This window comes from Monodon monoceros, unplaced genomic scaffold (genome assembly GCF_005190385.1).
Source record: "Monodon monoceros isolate NGI ecotype Baffin Bay Population unplaced genomic scaffold, NGI_Narwhal_1 Super_Scaffold_15, whole genome shotgun sequence".
Classification (NCBI taxonomy): domain Eukaryota; kingdom Metazoa; phylum Chordata; class Mammalia; order Artiodactyla; family Monodontidae; genus Monodon; species Monodon monoceros.
This window is the reverse complement of record NW_021703771.1, coordinates 9,746,828-9,766,353: the sequence shown is the minus strand read 5'-3', so window position 1 is coordinate 9,766,353 and position 19,526 is coordinate 9,746,828. Positions and strand designations below refer to the sequence as shown.

Genomic DNA, 19,526 nt, shown 5'->3' with positions numbered 1-19,526 from the left:
TGTTTGTAGACAAACCAAAAGGGGTCTATTGATGGAGACTGGTAACACCTCACCAACTGATGTAACCAGTTCTGATGGAATTTTTTAAACACAGAAAGGATTAAATTTTAATATTGTGTTTTATTAGCATTCTAACTAGTGAGTTGTAAGATTGCGATTTTTATTCCTGAGCAACTCAATTAGAAAGATAAGCCCAACATAACTGCATTTTTCTTTTTACTTAAATTACTGGTACAGAAAACAACTATAAATGTGTCCTATTAAAAAGAATACCTGAGGGTTTCTCTGGTGGCGCAGTGGTTGAGAATCTGCCTGCTAATGCAGGGGACACGAGTTCGAGCCCTGGTCTGGGAAGATCCCACATGCCGCGGAGCAACTAGGTCCGTGAGCCACAACTATTGAGCCTGCGCGTCTGGAGCCTGTGCTCCGCGACAAGAGAAGCCATGATAGAGAGAGGCCGTGATAGAGAGTGGCCCCTGCTTGCCACAACTAGAGAAAGCCCTCGCACAGAAACGAAGACCCAACACAGCAAAAATAAATTAATTAATTAATAAACTCCTACCCCCAACATCTAAAAAAAAGAATACCTGGGACTTCCCTGGTGGCGCAGTGGTTAAGAATCCATGTGCCAATGCAGGGGACAGTGGTTCAAGCCCTGGTCTGGGAAGATCCTACATGCCACGGAGCAACTAAGCCCACGAGTCACAACTACTGAGTCCACAAGCCGCAACTACTGAAGCCCACGCACCTAGAGCCCGTGTTCCGCAACAAGAGAAGCCACTGCAATGAGAATCCCACACACCTCAATGAAGAGTAGCCCCCGCTTGCTGCAACTAGAGAAAGCCCACGAACAGCAACAAAGACCCTACGCAGCCAAAAAAAAAAAAAAAAAACCTAAAGAATGAAAATTCAGCTATCCCTCTACAAAGGGATTGATCATAGCTTCTCTAAAAAGCAGCAAACTCTCATGTGTCATCTTAAATACGGTTGAATTTATATAAAACTTTTAGGAATACAACCATCAGAAAAATAAGTTGCTTCTGTGTTAATTAGCAGGTTATAGTGATGTTGTAACACTTTCTACTATCCAGATCCCATTATCTCAGATTATTTTTTCTGTTATAAAACAACAACAATTAGTTTCTAAGCCAGTATATCCTTCATTAGTCAGGAAATAGGAACGGATATGTGGAGAGAATTCTGACCGAGAGGGATTATCAGGAGGACTGACTCAACAGCACTGTGGCTTCAAGTACTAGTTAGAAGAACAGATTTGAACCTTAATCTTCTAATCTGCCTGAGTCATTCAATTTTGAGTTGCTTTGCACGCAGTTTTAGCTTAGTTCTGAAGGTCATCCTGTTTCTTCTTCTTCTTGTGTGATTTTCCCAGTTGATTCACTGTCTGCTTCACTGATAATTCACAACATTTGCAAAAATTGATGTATTTTAAATTCCCTGAAGTTGAAGAGATAAAACTACGACATATCTTCTAAATTTTTCAGTGTATTTAAATTTTACGTATCGGTCTTTTCCAGGCTTTTCACAGAGGCAAAAGTACTTATATCTCTTTTTTAAGTGACTGCTTTTTCAGCTTCTCTATAGCAAATCAGTGAAAGGAAACTGACAAAGAAAATGCCATATAATTTATAATCAGCAACTAACTTTACATATCATATACCTATCATTGAAATGACTTCCAAGACTAAGCCAAATTGTACTCAAAAGTTTTAAGATGCAAGGGTAACACAGGAGATGTAGAAAATCAAGAAAATTATGAAGAAGCACCATCCTCGGGTTTGAATTCTAGAAAAGGCAATAAATCTGAATTGTAATAGTGGCTCTCACTGATCTTGGACAAATTTCATTCAATTGCCATGCACTAGTTAAAATAGTTATAATTCCCACGTGTCTGTGGGTATATTACAATAATTACTCAATTGTTAGGTTGAAAAGCACTGAGGAAATTTAAACTCTGCTATAAAAATAATTGAGTGCACGCTTTCACGTAAACATGACGAAAAACTGTTCACATTTACCTGCCTTATTTTGTTTATATTTCGATCACTGCCCGAGGACATCTGTCAGTACAGCCGCCTGAAGTAAACAGGATATGGGAAAGTACGCCCAGACTGTTCGTTTTTGAAATTCCTTTCTAAAAATATTATCACTCATCCTCTCGAATACATTAATCATATACCACTGGCTCTCTAGAACATATAAATTAAAAATATGTCCTCTAACTTTCATAATTGTTAGAGAAATATTTATACTTCCCTTGGACAGTAATTAAGAAATATTTCCTTCAAGGTACATTTTACTTATAAACTCCTTGGAGGCAGAAATCATGTTTATTCATCTCATACACTCTCATAGCACCCAGGACAGGCCCTCACACATAATACGAAGCTCCGTAAATATTTCTTAAGCTGCTCTGTCTGCTTAGAGCTGGAATGGGAGATAAGTAAGTCAAGGTCCCTGTTCTCAAGGAATGACTCACACACTATAAACCGTCTTAGATAACACTATGTGCTATAATAAAGGTATGGACAACACACACGAGAGCAAGAAAAAAGGAGAGATTGTCAAGAGATCTTTAAAAAAATGTGACATTTTAGTCTAAGGACAAATAAGAACTCACCATGCACAAAAGAAGCAAACAAGGAAAACATGGTGTGCAGTCCAATGTGTAAAGCACCAAGCGGGTGCAGGAAGTGTGGAAGATAAATGGATACTGGTGCCAGTCTGTAAGGATCTTGTGTTCTCCACCAAAGAATTTGCATTTTATCTTCTAGACAAGTAGTCTCCAAAGTGGGGTGCACTCACTCCGGAGCATATGCAAACCAATTCAGGAAAAAACCAGAACATCTATTTGTATTTATATTTTCTCATCCTTTTTAATTTTGAGTGTTTGTTGAGTGTAATGTGTGTATGTGTGTGTGTGTCTGTGTGTGTGTGTAATTTATAAAGAAAAAGACACAAGTTGGGTCCATATTCAGAATTTTTACTGATGGAGTACACAATCAAAAACGTGAAGACCCAGGCAATAAGCTACCATTGAAGGGTTTTTAAAAGGGGTAACAGTATCAGACCTATATTATGCAGAGAGAGCACTAAGGTACATGTAGATGATACTTAACCAGGGAATGGAGAAATATTTTTTCCAGCTTTGTTGAGACATTGACATACAACTTATGTAAGCTTTTAAGGTATACAATGTGATGATTTAACATATGTATATATTACAAAATGATACCACAGTAAGGTTAGTTAACACCTCCATCCCCTCGTATAATTGTCTCTCTGTGTGCACGAGTGTGGTGATGACATTTAAGATTTCCTCTCTTAACTTTCAAATACATAATACAGTGTTGTTAATTATAGTCACCATGCTATACATTAGATCCCTTGAACTTATTGATCTTGTAACTGGGAGTTTGTACCCTTTGACTGACATCGTTCCCATTTTCCTCACCCCACCCCCAGCCCTCGGCAACAAGCATCCTACTCTCTATTTCCGAGTTCAGCTTTTTTAGATTTCACATATAAGTGAGAACATACAATGCTTGTCTTTCTCTGTCTGACATTTTACTTAGCATAATGTCCTCGAGGTCCATCTATGTTGTCACAAGAGGCAAAATTTCCTTTTTTATATAGGTGAATGATATTCCATCATATTTTCTTCATCCATTCATTTGTTAATGGACACTTAGGTTGTTTCCATATCTCGGCTACTGTGAACAATGCCGCAGTGAACATGGGAGTGCAGGTATTTCTTTGAGATCCTGACTCCACTTCCTTCAGATATATATCCAGAAGTGGAACTGCTGGATCATATGGTAGTTCTATTTTTAATTTCTTGGGAACCTCCATATTGTTTTCCATAGTGGCTGCACCAATTTACATTCCCACCAACAGTGCACAAGGGTCCCCTTTTCTCCACAGCTTCACCAACATTTGTTAACTTTTGTCTTTTTGATAATAGCCATTCTAACAGGTGTGAGGTGATACCTCATGATTTTGATTTGCATTTCCCTGATGGTTAGTGATGCTGAGCATCTTTTCATGTACCTGTTTGGCCATTCATATGTCTTCTTTGGAAAAGAAGTCTATTCAAGTCCTTCACCCATTTTTTAATCAGACCATTTGGTTTTTATCTAGTTGAATTCTATGCGTTCCTTTAGGTGTGTTAGGATATTAATCCCTTATCAGACAGATGGTTTGCAAATATTTTCTCCCATTCTTTTTATTCTGATGATTGTTTCTTTTGCTATGCAGAAGCTTTTTAGTTTGATGTAGCTCCACTTAGTTTTCATTTTGTTGCTTGTGCTTTCAGTGTCATATCCAAAAAATCATTGCCATGACCAATGTCAAGGAGCTTTTTTCCTATGTTTTCTTCTAAGGGGTTTTACAATTTCAGGTCTCCCATTTAAGTCTTTAATGCATTTTGAGTTGATTTTTGTAAATGATATAAGATAGAGGTCCGATTTCACACTTCTACATGTAGTTGTCCAGTTTTCCCAACACCAGTTATTGAAGACGCTAACCTTGACCCAGTGAATATTACTGGCACCCTTGTCAAATATTAGTTGACCTTATAAGTGTGAGTATTTCTGGGCTCTCAATTCTGTTCCATTGGTCTATGTAACCATTTTTATGCCAGTACTGTTTCAATTACTATAGCTTTGTAATAAAGTTTGAAATCAGAATTGTGATGCCTGTATTATAAGGAAAATATATTAGAGAGAAACCTTAGACTTAATAGAAATTTTCCTACCAATCCTATCCTTTTAAAATATTTTTACACTCTTTCTTAAATAATTACATTAGGTCGTTGTTTTAAGTCAGGCTGATCTGTGGTACTTAAAGTTTTAGTGTTTCTCCTTTGCAAAACTCTATTTTCTGAGCAAATATTTTGACTAATATTCTATATAAGTTACAAAGATAATTTGAGGAAAAAAATGATCAGTGGAATTTAACTCACAGAATTCTATGAGGAAAAGGTCTCCAAATGGTGAAATGTTTCTTCATACAAAATAATATGACACAATTTAAAGAAAATAGTTGCTAAATCCTAGAGATTCAAAACCATAAAATGACAAAGAATTCTGAAATTAATCCGAAAAAATCAACTCTCTGATGATCAACTGTCAAGTTTGGCGAAAAAAAATAAATTAAAACATTGAAAAAAATATCTCAATAACCATTATATCTCAATAATCATTATCATTTGTGATTATAACTATTTACTTTAGAGGAAAATCTGGGATAAAGGATGATTTTATAGGGCCACACTGTTCATCCAAAAATTCCTTTACCGACTTTATTTCTAAATTTAGTGATTCAAATATTTGTCTCTCCATTGAGTTTTTTAATCCCTATATATTCCTACCTACTTGAAATTCTCACCTTGGTAGTTTCACCATGACCAACATGATAAGGCACTGTGAAACATGATAAGCACAGTGAAAGAAACATGGTTAGGAACGTCTCAGCTCACAGAGATAAATGAGACTTGGTACCAGCTCCTAGGACACCTACAGTCACAAAAAGGAACTAAAACAGCTGCACAGCCAACTACTAACCATGTAATTCCAGATAGAATGTGATACGTGTTTTAAAAGAGGTATAAGGAAAATCAAAAGGGAGTTCCTCTACATTGTTGGTGGGAATGTAAACTGGTACAGCCACTATGGAGAACAGTATGGAGATTCCTTAAAAAAGTAAAAATAGAGCTACCATATGACCCAGCAATTCCACTCCTGGGCATATGTCCGGGGAAAACCATAATTTGAAAAGATACATGCATTGCAGCACTGTTTACAATAGCCAAGACATGGAAGCAATCTAAATGTCCATCAACAAATGAATGAATAAAGAAGATGTGGTATATAAATACAATTGAATACTACTCAGCCACAAAAAAAAATGAAATAATGCCATTTGCAGCAACATGGATGGACCTAGTGATTATCATACCAGGTGAAGTAAGTCAGAAAGAGAAAGATAAACATTATATGCTATCACTTATATGTGAAATCTAAAATATGACGCAAGTGAATTTAGTTACAAAACAGGAACAGACTCACAGATATAGAAAATAAATTTATCGTTGCAAAGAGGAAAGGGGGTGGGGGGAGGGATAAATTGGGATTCTGGGATTAGCAGGTACAAACTTCTATATATAAAACAGATAAACAACAAGGGAACTATATTCAATATCCTGTAATAAACCGTAATGGAAAAGAATATGAAAAAGAATATGTGTGTGTGTGTGTGTGTGTGTGTGTGTGTGTGTATAACTGAATCACTTTGCTGTACACCAGAAACTAGCACAACATTGCAAATGAACTATATTTCAAAATAAATAAAGTTCTTAAGATGGGTGAGCTCATTTTCCAAAACAAACTTAATAAAAATGATAATAGCTAACACATATTGAGACTACCCATCATATACCATGATTTGCATGCATTATCTTATTTATTCCTCATAATAACCCTATGAGTTGTTTACCAATAATAGTTGTTTCTATTATAATCTTCATTTTATAGAGGAAATAAACAGCTAGATTCTTTTGAACTAGGCACTGCTCAGAAGACACTCTTTTCCCATGTAAACACAGGATTTGGGGGGAAAAAAATAAGTCCTCACATGGTCTACAACTGTGCTGTCCAAAATGGTAGCCCAAGCCACGTGTGGTCATTAAACACTTGAAATGTGACTGGTCTTAACGAAGATGTGCTGTAAGTATAAAATACACACCAGGTTTCGAAGAATTAGCACTGAAAAAAAGAATGTAACATATCTTATTAAGTGTTTTATACTGATTAGATGTTGAATTGGTAACATTTTTGGTATATTGGGTTAAAGAATGTATATTATAGAGTTAATTTCACCTTTTTTTTTGTTTCTTAAGTTTTTAATGAGGCTACTAGAAAATGTTAAATTACATATATGTCTTGCGTTATATTTCTATTGAACAGTACTGGTTTAGAGTGTTGTTAAAGAAAGGAATTACTAACCAAAAAATAAATAACATCAACAACAATCTTCTATGGTAGTGAGCAGGAATTAAATGCCAGAAATAAGGAAGAAAAAGGTGTTATCTTACACTTTTCTTTTTTAATCCTCTTGAGAAGATTATAAAAGAAAACAATAACAAAAAATTGGGCCTGGGGCTTCCCTGGTGGCGCAGTGGTTGAGAGTCCGCCTGCCGATGCAGGGGACACGGGTTCGTGCCCTGGTCCGGGAGGATCCCACGTGCCGCGGAGCGGCTGGGCCTGTGAGCCATGGCCGCTGGGCCTGTGCGTCGAGAACCTGTGCTCCGCAACGGGAGAGGCCACAGCAGTGAGAGGCCCGCGTACCGCAAAAAAAAAAAAAAAAAAAAAAAAAAATTGGGCCTGGAATCAATGTAACAAGAAGTACACCCAGCACCCATCTTGGTTTCTAATATCATTCACCTTGGAGAAATGGCAGGAGCAGAGACTATACAGGATGAGCTGGGACAGCTTGTAATACCAGAAAGTAAGGTAGTGCTCAAAAAACACAGCAGGGGCATATAAAAGGGGCACAGGAGCCAACTGAAAGAGCTCCCAATTACCAAAGCTGGAACGATTTGAGTAATAAAATAAATAACAAAGTGTTGCATTATAACCCAAAGTATAAGATAAATAACCATGAGTCCATACTAATACAAATAAATGATTGAATAAATAAACAAATGGGGGTGGGAGGGAGGGAGAGATTGGGAGTTCAGGATTGTCATGTACACACTGCTATATTCAAAACAGATAACCATGGGAGTTCCCTGGAGGTCCGGTGATTAGGACTCTGTGCTTTCACTGCCATGACCCAGGTTCAATTCCTGGTCGGGGAACTAAGATCCTGCAAGCCGCACATCATAGCCAAAAAAACCCGATAACCAACAAGGACCTACTGTATAGCACAGGGAACTCTGCTCAATCCTCTGTAATAACCTAAATGGGAAAAGAATTTGCAAAAGAAGAGATACATGTATATGTATAACTGAATCACTTTGCTGTACACCTGAAACTAACCCAATATTGTTAATAAACTATGCTCCAATGGTAAATAAAAATGTAAAAATACATAAATAAGAGTCCCTAATTTTAAAAAATATATAAAATAAACAAAGGGTGGGAAACAGACACTTCTCCCATACAAAACAATTCTGCCCCTCAAACCGGTGAAGCATAAAGTCCCTACCCCTCAAGTAGAGGCTGCACATACTGAGTGAAAAGAATGGAACGGGAGGGGGAAAAAAAGAGGAACTTGAGGAAAAACCTGACAAACACCATCTCAGGCATGTGATGAAGTTTAACACCATCAGCGATAACCATCGGTGATAAGTTATGTTGACAGCATATTCCCTTGAAATTATGTGGTGAGGATGGCACTTTACCTCTGTGGTCTTTAACCCCATAACCCCAGTCTAATTATAATAAAAACATCGAACAAAGTCAAATCGGGAGCCTTTCTACAAAACCTACCAGTACTCTACAAAACTTTCAAGATCAGTAAAAACAAGGAAGGTCTGAGAAACTGTCAGTCTACAGGAGTCCAATGAGACACAATGCCTAAATACAATATAATGTGGCATCCTGGATGGAATCCTGGGACAGAAAAAGAACATTAGGTAAAAACTAAATAAATCTGAATATAAAGTATGAACTTCCATTAACAATCTATCAGGGCTCCCCTGGCCGCGCAGTGGTTAAGAATCCACCTGCTAATGCAGGGGTCACAGGTTCGAGCCCTGGTCCAGGAAGATCCCGCATGCCGTGGAGCAACTAAGCCCGTGCACCACAACTACTGAGCCCATGAGTCACAACTACTGAAGCCTGCGCGCCTAGAGCCCGTGCTCCGCAACAAGAGAAGCCACCACAACGAGGAGGCTGCGCACCGCAACGAAGAGTAGCCCCCGCTCAGTGCAACTAGAGAAAGCCCACGTGCAGCAACAAAGACCCAATGCAGCCAAAAATAAATAAATTTATAAAGAAAAAAAACAAAACAATAATCTATCAGGGACTTCCCTGGTGGCACAGTGGTTAGCAATCCGCCTGCCAGTGCAAGGGACATGGGTTCGAGCCCTGCACTGGGAAGATCCCACACGCCACAGAGCAACTGGGCCCATGCACCGCAACTACTGAGCCCGCATGCCACAACTACTGAAGCCCACGCCTAGAGCTCGTGCTCTGCAACAAGAGAAGCCACCGCAATGAGAAGCCCACGCACCACAAAAAAGAGTAGCCCCAGCTCGCAGCAATTAGAGAAAGCCCGCGTGCAGCAATGAAGACCCAGTGCAGTCAAAAATAAATAAATAAATGTATTTAAAAAAAATCTATCAATATTGGCTAATTAGTTGTGATCAATGTATCATACTAATGTAAGACCTCAGCAACAGGTCAAACAAGGCAAAGGGTATGAAAAACTCTCTGGACTATCTCTACAACTTTTCTGTAAACTTAAAACTTCTAAAATAAAAAGTGTGGGTTGTTTGTTTTTTTTAAAGGACCTCCTGTGGTTTGAAATATTTCAAGTCTGTTGGAATCTTTATTCCCTGGTTCAAGTCTTTTATAACCTTGCTATTCAAACTGTGGTCACCTGTGAGCTTCCTAACAATACAGAATCTCAGGCCCATCCCAGATATACTAGCCAGGGTCCACCAGAGAAACAGAACCAATAGTGTGTGTGTGTGCGTGCAGGACATAATAAGAATTATAAGGAAATGGCTAGAAAGAATTATAAGGAAATGGCTTGTGCAATTATGAAGGCTGGCCAGCCTAAATCTGCGTGTAGCCTGGCAGCCTAGAGACCCATGGTGCAAATGAAGTCTGAAAGCAATCTGCTAGACAATCCCCCCCCCCCGCCCCCGTGCTCAGAGGGTAGGTCTTCTATTCAGGCCTTAGATTAATGGAATAAGGTCTACTCACATTACAGAGGGCAATCTGCTTTACCCAGAGTTCACCAATTTAAAGGTTAACCTCATCCAAAAGCACCCTCCAAGTAGATACATAAAATTAACTGTCACCAAATACTGTTATCACTTATATGTGGAATCTAAAGAATAAAACAAATGAATATAACAAAACAGAAGTAGACTCACAGATATAGAGAACAAACTAGTGGTTCCCAGTGGGAAGAGGGAAGGGCAGAGGGACAAGATAGAGGTAGGGGTTAAGAGATACTAACTACTCTGTATAATATAAATAAGCTACAAGGATACATTGTACAGCACAGGGAATATAAGCAATATTTTATAATAACTTTAAATGGAGTATAATCTATAAAAATTTTGAATCACTATGTTGTATACGTGAAACTAATATATTGTAAATCAATTAAACCTCAATTTTTTTAGAAATCAATGTAATTTATAATATATTAACAAATAAAAACCAAACTATTTTTTTTAAATTTTTAATTAATTGTCATACCACACCTGATAAACCTGAACGTGAATTTTAAAAGGAACTGCTTGGTGATTTCCTACATTCAAGTTTAAGGGGCATTGCTCTACAAGATTCCTGAAGGGCCAGAATCCTCCTTGGACAGTTTAAATCTCATACAGGATAATTTCAGTAACTCAGAATCAAGGCTTGATTTGTCCTCCTTGTAACGTGATGACCTTACTAGCATTTACCGATCTGGAGGTTAGGGATGCCTCCAGCAGTCGCTGCCACCCTCCCCTCCGGACAAGGCTGACCCTCTCATTTGTTCCCACCTGGACCTCACCAAGCCTCTGACCTGGCTGATTTAACTGTTGACTTGTGGGTTCCTTCCCTGCTGCAATGAACTCCCCAAGGGCACCTACCATCTCCAGTTCTTTATGACCCACAGAGAACTGCCTGTGGTCGGAAGAGGTATGTCCCACTCCCACCCCCTCCCCGCAAGGCAAGCTAGTGCATTTTCCTAGCGCTTCTACCTTAGAGTCAGCAAATGCCAGGAGAACCTGTTCGATTTAGACCTGTGGAGACATACGTCACATGATTCTACAGGGTGAACCATATGAAACTGCTGATACTGGGTTATTTTGACCTACGAAGTAGGCAATTACATAGGACTCAACAATATGTTTCTATTGCCTGGTTTTCCGCCTCAAAGGGTATCCTAGAGACAATATGCTGTCACGGGCAGATAGTACCAGGGTTGCTAATATTCACGGCAATTTACTACTATAACTGAACGTCAAATACAAAACATCCACTCCAAGTTCGGTCCAAGCCCTCCCCTCAATTACGCACGATTTAAGCCCCTGCCGCCCGCCTCAAGGTTCCCAGTCACCCCTGCTCCCTGAGCTCCTTGTAAAGGGAGCGCCAGGGAGGGGAACGCTGTTCCTTAGAACACCAGCGACCCGGCGGGCCAGCTACCTAGGCGCCAACCGCGCCGCAGCAAGGCCAGACGCCCGAAGCCCGCCGTCCCCCCTACTACCGGTTGCCGAGTTGCCGGAACCCAAGATGGCGACAGGGGCGGAGTCTGCGTAACTGCCCCTGGGCGGGGCCCGAGGCAAGACGTGGCCGAGGGGCGGTGCCAGGCCGGGGGCGGTGCCAGCGGCCCAGCTCGGCCTGGCCACCGCGGCCCGGGGGTGTCTTCGGCTGTTCAGTCTGAGATTTCTTTTCCGCTGGGTGGTCGGCGCCGCCGCTCCTTGGAGGCGTCATGAAGTCCCCGGTTCCGGATCTTGCCCCGAGCGACGGCGAGGAGGGCGAGGACCGCACGCCGCTCTTGCAGCGCGCCCCGCGGGCGGAAACCGGTGAGCAGCTGAGAGAACCAGGGTCTTCGGGCGGGAGGCGGTCCCAAGGTAGAGGGTGTCCAGAGCTGCTTAAGCTCGAGGGGACTAAGAACGCGGAGCCCATTTAGGACCCCACTCAGCCCCCGCCTTCTCGGGTGCCCAGAAGCAGCTCTGGGGCCCAGGAGGCGGGCTGGACCGTGAGGCCGGGCCGGGTCGGGCGGAGGCTCGGGCGGGACTTCTGCAGGGGCAGCCCCAGGGACCTCGGCAGGTGCAGCCCCGGGGGCCTCGGCAGGTGCAGCAGGCGGGCCCGGGCGGGGAGCTGCTGGGCGCCGGCGGCGCTGGGCTCCCGGCGATTTTCGGTAGTTTTGAGCCGGGGTCCCTGTGGAAGAACGAACTTGGGGAGAATCTTGACATCAATGGGCAGAGGGCGGAGGGGAGGACCCCGTAGAAGAGCGAACTGGGGAGAAATCTGCAATTGAAGGATAGAGGACGGGACGGAGCCGCGGGCTCTTCCTCCGTGTCACTGCCAGGTTGCCACAGCTCTTCGCCCTCCAGCACGTGATCTGGTAGCTAGCTCCCTGGGCATGAAGAGGAGACACAAAAAAGGACTGAGGTTAACATTTGTGAGTATGCGGAGGAAAATTATTGGATAACCCAGCGAATATCTTGAAATTGTGCGGTAAGAGATTAAAAGTACTGCATACATTTTTTCCCCCCGTATAGCTGTCTACGATTAAGTCTCAGCAGTCTACGACTTAAGTTAGGAAACAGGTTATCCTCAAGATAGGTTATCGATAGAGCACTAAGGTAATTTGCACAAAGTCTTGCAACAAATGGAAAAGGAGTTACTTCACAATGCATCTTCCCTGAATTTGGGGAAATTAAAATATTTTGCTATACTTCTTTAAAAGAAATTAAAACTAAAGAATAAATCAGTTTGCATGCATTCTATAGTTTCAAAGATGTGTGCATGAGAAACAGAGTTGAATTCGAAATTTGACTTTTCCTGACCAAGAACAGTACAATCCTGTGGTATCTTCTAAATTTGTTTTTATCATTACCAGATGGTGGCAGTAGAGGTGGTAACATTATAGCTCTATCTGGCAACTGGGAGCTTATTTTTGTGGGCGCTCAATGTAAACACTGTACCATAATGCCGTTTTACCTGGAAGTCAGACTTAGTTCCATAAACTGATCTTTTTCTATAGCATATGAGTTAGATTTCTATAATCCTCTTCTGCAAAATAATCTAGTTTGGAAATACAGAAATAATAAAGATATTCCCTAGAGACTACTATATTCTGTTGCAATTGGGAGACATATATATAAATATAATCAAATTTTAGCTCAAATGTTAAATGTCAGTAGTTGTCAGGAAAATGCAGATTAAAACCGCAATGAGCCGTTACACACTTACTAGAATGGCTAAAGTTAAAATGGCTGAAGATACCAAATATTGGCCAACATACAGAATAACTAGAACTCTCATATTTTGCTTGTAAGAGTGTAAAATGGTACAACTACTTTGGAAAACTGGCAATCTATTTTAAAGTTAAACATACATTACCATAATACCAAACAATGTTTATAACAGCTTTAATTCATAAAAGTAAAAAACTGGAAACAACGTATCCATCAGTTCATCAGCAGGTGAATGGATAAACAAATTGTGGTATATTCATGCATACTCGGTGGTATTATAAAAAGAAATTCCTGATACACATAACAACGTGGGTAAGTCTCAGACACAAAAGAAACCACCATATTAATGTATGACTCCATCAGTATGACGTTCTAAACAAGCAGAACTAATCTGTAATAACAGGAAGCAGATCAGTGGTTGCCTGGAAGCTACAGGCAGGAAGGAATTGCCTGCAGAGGCACTAGGGTACTTTTTAGGGTACAAGATGCAGATGGGAAAGTTCTGCAGCTTGACTGGGATTCACAGATGTATACATTTGTCAAAATTCACCAAACTGTACACTTGAAATGGGAGCATTTTATTGTATGTAAAATATACCTCAATAAAGTAGATTGAAAAAGAAAAAAATTAATTCATTCCTTTTAAGAACAATCCCTGCTTGATTCATGGGTTGAGTGTATAGATCTTAGCCCTGTTCCTCATGCCTTGAGGCGGCTGTCTTCATTATAACCATTTTCCTTCTTATTTTTACTCTTTACATACCACTGGAGAGCAAAAGTGAAGTAAGAAGAGCAGCAACACATTTTGTTTTGCTATTTAAAATATGATAAGGGTTTTAGAGAAGAGGCGCCTACTGTTATAGGGTATTGCATTAGTCAACAATATTTTAATTTCTTTTTTTTTTTTTTTTTTGCGGTACGCGGGCCTCTCACTGTTGTGGCCTCTCCCATCGCGGAGCACAGGCTCTGGACGCACAGGCTCAGCAGCCATGGTTCTCGGGCCCCGCCACTCCGCGGCATGTGGGATCTTCCTGGACCGGGGCACGAACCCGCGTCCCCTGCATCGGCAGGCGGACTCTCAATCACTGCGCCACCAGGGAAGCCCATCAACAATATTTTAAATGAAGCTCTGTGTCTGGGGTGCTGCGAGCAGGACAGGAGAGGGGCACCAGGAGAAGGGATGGAAAAGACAAAGATGGATGTAACCGCTTTATAAGAAGCACCAGGTATTACCTCATTTTCTCGCAGTAGTGCCCTTTGTCCTAGCTTTAGTCATACTATCTACCATGTACAGCTAATAGGAGAAACACGATGCCCGTTAGTTACATTTTTTAAGTTATGTTCTGTATGTTTACTTTGCACATTCCAGAAAGTGTAGGTGTTTAAAAAAAAACAAAAGAAAACTTTTCATCCAGAATTGGGTTTTTTTCACTTTTGGTGCCTGAAGACCTTCAGCAGACCTTAAAACCTCTCTTTTTGTATGTTTGCATATGTTTTACTTATCTTTTATGTTTGTTTCTGGAACAAACCTCTATGAAATTAGCTGTACCTTATCTATGCCTATGTGTATAGTTTTATTTTTCAGTAGAGAAAAGCTGATAAAATGTTCGTCGTAAAATTTTACAGCGGTTAAAAGACCTTAGAGACTAACTCCTATCAAGTGGGCATCATTTTATATGTAAACAGCTGAGGGCCAGAGAGGTTAAGGTCCCACTATTGCTGTAGCCATATTAAGGACTAACCACAGTTCTTCCAGTTTTTAGTCCCATCCTTCTTCCTCGTCACAACACTGCCACATTTGTGTTACGTTGGAGAAATTCCTGTTTGCAAAATGCTTAATCATTTTTGTTGAATCCTTCACAAATTTGAAAGTTCCCTGCTCCGTCATGAATAAGAGGACATGGTTTTGTGTTATGCGTAGTGCTGCTTTATTGAGAGAGCTAAAATTAAAGTATGTTTCTGTAGTGTTAAGACGAATGCAGGGGACAGAGGTTCAAGCCCTGGTCCGGGAAGATCTTACATGCCGTGGAGCAACTAAGGCCGTGTGCCACAACTACTGAGCCTGCGCTCTAGAGCCTGCGAGCCACAGCTACTGAGCCCGTGTGCTACAACTACTGCAGCCCACGTGCCTAGAGCCCGTGCTCCACAACAAAGACAAGCCACCACAATGAGAAGCCTGTGCACTGCAATGAAGAGTAGCCCCCGGTTGCCGCAACTCGAGAAAGCCTGTGCACAGCAACAAAGACCCAATGCAGCCAAAAATAAATAAATAAATTTATTTAAAAAAAAAAAAAAGAATATGTCTCAGGTTGACAGAACACAACAGAATTCTCAGTAACCTGTCAGTAACCTGACTGGTTTGCTTTTCAAGCATTTGCTTTTACGTAGTCAGGTAGATTTCAGAGATGCACACCAAAGTGATGGGGGACATCCATGTTGCTGCAAATGACATTATTTCATTCTTTTTTATGGCTGAGTAATATTCCATTGTATATATGTACCACATCTTCTTTATCAATTCATCTGTTGATGGACATTTAGGTTGCTTCCATGTCCTGCCTATTGTAAATAGTGCTACAATGAACACTGGGTGCATATGTCTTTTCTAATTATGGTTTTCCCCAAATATATGCCCAGGAGTGGGATTGCTGGATCATATGATAGCTCTATTTTTAGTTTTTTAAGGAACCTCCATACGGTTCTCCATAGTGGCTGTACCAGTTTACATTCCTACCTACCAACAGTGTAGGAGGGTTCCCTTTTCTCCACACCCTCTCCAGCATTCATTGTTTGTAGGCTTTTTGATGATGGCTATTCTGACTGGTGTGAGGTGATACCTCATTGTAGTTTTGATTTGCATTTCTCTAAAATTAGTGATGTTGAGCATGTTTTCATGTGCTTCTTGGCCACCTGTATGTCTTCTTTGGAGAAATATCTATTTAGATCTTCTGCCCATTTTTTGATTGGGTTGTTTATTTTTTTGATATTGAGCTGCATAAGCTATTTGTATATTTTGGAGATTAATCCCTTGTTGGTTGCTTCGTTTGCAAATATTTTCTCCCATTTTGAGGATTGTCTTTTCATTTTGTTTATGGTTTCCTTTGCTGTGCAAAATCTTTTAAGTTTAATTAGGTCCCCTTTGTTTTCTTTGTTTTTATTTTCATTGCTCTAGGAGGTGGATCAAAAAAGATATTGCTGCGATTTATGTTAAAGAGTGTTCTGCCTATGTTTTCCTCTAAGAGTTTTATTGTGTCCAGCCTTACATCTAGGTCTTTAATCCTTTTTTTTTTTTTTTCGGTATGCGGGCCTCTCACTGTTGTGGCCTCTCCCGTTGCGGAGCACAGGCTCCAGACACGCAGGCTCAGCGGCCATGGCTCACGGGCCCAGCCGCTCCGCGTCATGTGGGATCTTCCCGGACCGGGGCACGAATCCGTGTCCCCTGCATCGGCAGGCAGACCCTCAACCACTGCACCACCAGGGAAGCCCTTTAATCCATTTTGAGTTTATTTTTGTGTATGGTGTGAAGGAGTGTTCTAATTTCATTCTTTTACCTGTAGCTGTTCAGTTTTCCTAGCACCACTTATTGAAGAGACTGTCTTTTCTCCATTATATATTCTTGCTTCCTTTGTCATAGATTAGGTGACCATAGGTGTGTGGGTTTATCTCTGGACTTTCTATCCTATTCCATTGATCTATATTTCTGTTTTTGTGCCAGTACCATACTGTCTTGATTACTGTAGCTTTGTAGTATAGTCTGAAGTCAGGGAGCCTGATTCCTTCAGCCTAGAGATTGTCATACTGAGTGAAGTAAGTCAGAGAAAGACGAATATGATATGATGTTGCTCATATGTGGAATCTTAAAAAAAGGGGGGGTACAAATGAACTTATCTACAAAACAGTAATAGAGTCACAGATGTAGAAAACAAACTTATGGTTACAAGGGGTAAGGGGGAGAGGGATAAATTGGAAGATTGAGATTGACATATACACACTACTATATATAAAATAGATAACCAATAAGGACCTACTGTATAGCACAGGGAACTCTGCTTAGTGCTCTGTAATGGCCTGTATGGGAAAAGAATCGTAAAAAGAATGGATATATGTATATAACAGATTCACATTGCTGTACACCTGAAAATAACACATTATTAATCAACTATACTCCAATAAAAATTAAAAACAAAACAACAAAGTGATGGGGGAAGGGCGGCTCAATACTGGTAAACCACAGGAAGTGTATAGATTCTTCTGCCTAATTTAGGTAGGAGGGAGGAGGGAATTAGGCACACACATAAAAATTCCATTCCTCACACTTTCCACCAGTTGAAGGTTTACTTTTGTATGAATGAGATGTGTCTTGTATTTGATTAAATGGATTTTCAACATACTGTTGCACCAAAATGTGCTCATTCACGTTATGAAAAATCAGTTTTAGGTCTCCTAAGACATTTCTTTGTGTTTAAAGGCAGAACATGGGTCTGGAGGCAGGGTGCCTAATGGCCAATCGTAGTTCTGCTGCCTAACCTAACCTCTCTGTGCCTGTAAATCAGGGAAAATGATACACCTAATTTATAGGGTTATTGTGAGGATTAAATAAGCTAATAGAAAGTGCTTGGAATAGAGTTTGGCATATTGTCAGTGTTAATTATTATCATTATTATCACCATCAGTGAAGACTGGATTTTGCATTCCTCAGAGAAGCTGGCACCACAGAATAAGGGCCCCATTCTTCATGTCACACTCTGTTGGAACTTGTGATTTTCTAGCTATAATGGCACATCCTCTGCTTTATTTCATTTTTTGTTTTGTTTTTTACCTCTACTATTTTGGTGTGGGAGGCAGAGGGTTACATTCAAGCTTCAGTTACATAAGCGTTGTGTTTCACAAACGTAATTTGTGTGTAAATATAGTCTTAAATATAAGGTATGGAGCGCTGGTAGACAGCAACCATGTTACAGAAGGAAGGGAAATGGCCTTGGGTCATGTGATAATCAATGTTAATATTAAAGTAACTGAGTCCATTTTAATGGAATTTGGTGTTTTCTTGTAAATGGGTATTAATTTGGGAGCTAAGAGTACATAAGGATTTATCAGGAATGAACTACCCATAAGGCAGGCTAAGACCAGTTAAATGTTACCCTGTTTAAAAGCCAAACTTGTTTTATCCATTTAGATAGGAAATGTTTTTTTTGTTTTTTTTTCGTTTTTTTTTTTGCGGTACGCGGGCCTCTGACTGCCGTGGCCTCCTCCGTTGCGGAGCACCGGCTCCAGACGCGCAGGCTCAGGACGCGCAGGCTCAGCGGCCATGGCTCACGGGCCCAGCCGCCCTGGGGCACGTGGGATCCTCCCGGACCAGGGCACAAAACCGCGTCCCCTGCACCGGCAGGTGGACCCCCAACCACTGAGCCACCAGGGAAGCCCCAGGAAATCTTTTTTAATGCAGTCCCCTGGTCGGGGGGCTCACCAGTCCAGGCCCCCTCCTCTAGAGAAAGTCATCGTCTTTGCATAGGTCAGTGCCCCCGACCGTGGATTTCTGCCTCAGTCTCAGCCCCTCACTGCTCAATACTTCCTTGCCCCTCAGCCAGGCCTGCTTCTCCCCACTGCCAGACCCTCCCACAATGAAGAAAGGCTGGACATCCTCAGCTTTTCAGCAGCCTTCCCTCACCTCAGGCACCTCCTTGCTGCAGCAGAAACCTGGCCTTCTGGGCACACCACTCCTCCCTGCTGTCTCACGGGGTGATTTTCTGTTATCTTGTAGTAGTTGGTGGGATCAACTCTTCCTTACTCCACATTGATGCTTCCAGACAATCACCCCTCCACTCGCAACGCCATTAGGCTAGGCTCCTTTCCCCTACGTGGTTTTCTCCTCTGCCCACTTCCCAGCACTTTGCTTCAGTCATCATAGGCTTTACCACCTCACACACCTCCATCTTCTACACTCTAATTCCCACCGTGATCTTGAGTGGCACCTCATCCAGCACCACGTCCCCTCAACTTCTCAGACTCCTATGTGTCTGATGACTTCCTTCCCTCCTCAGTCACCCCTTGGGCCTTGTCATCTCCCATGACTACTTTAACGACAACCAGAATTCCTTCCTACCTGCCTGTGTAACTGCTCCACTTTGACCACTCTCACTTCATCTGGACCTTCCACCCACTGACCGCTCATCTTTTTATGGAAGAGTTCACACATATACAAAAGTAGAGAGAAGATCTCTGTTTCATCTATCGTCAAGAGAACTTCATAGGTAGAATTGTGAAGTTCCATCAGGAAATTTCCATCAGGAAACACCTCTCTGCTTTTAAGCCCCCTAAATATTCGTATGCCAACTCTCCCAGGCACTGCTCTAGG

The 19,526-nt window shown here is 41.2% G+C and overlaps 2 protein-coding genes across 5 annotated transcripts in view; one reads left to right on the top strand and one right to left on the bottom strand.

Moving 5' to 3' along the window:
• Positions 1 to 11,471, bottom strand: part of CD109 (CD109 molecule) — a 152,437-nt gene extending 140,966 nt beyond the window's left edge. Inside the window, exon 1 of the mRNA XM_029224286.1 lies at positions 11,452 to 11,471. The gene's annotated coding sequence lies outside the window, so the exon portion shown is untranslated. The remainder of the gene's footprint in view (positions 1 to 11,451) is intronic.
• Positions 11,472 to 11,564: 93 nt separating this feature from the next.
• SLC17A5 (solute carrier family 17 member 5) overlaps positions 11,565 to 19,526 on the top strand; it is a 58,781-nt gene continuing 50,819 nt past the window's right edge. The window contains exon 1 of one of the 4 annotated variants that reach the window (XM_029224028.1): positions 11,565 to 11,770. In XM_029224028.1, the coding sequence (XP_029079861.1) occupies positions 11,677 to 11,770 (94 nt within the window). In that variant the 5' untranslated portion in view covers positions 11,565 to 11,676. Of the gene's footprint in view, positions 11,771 to 11,797; positions 12,429 to 14,098; positions 14,398 to 19,526 lie in introns of those variants that run through there. The other 3 variants (XM_029224031.1, XM_029224029.1, XM_029224030.1) reach the window with 3 other exon arrangements.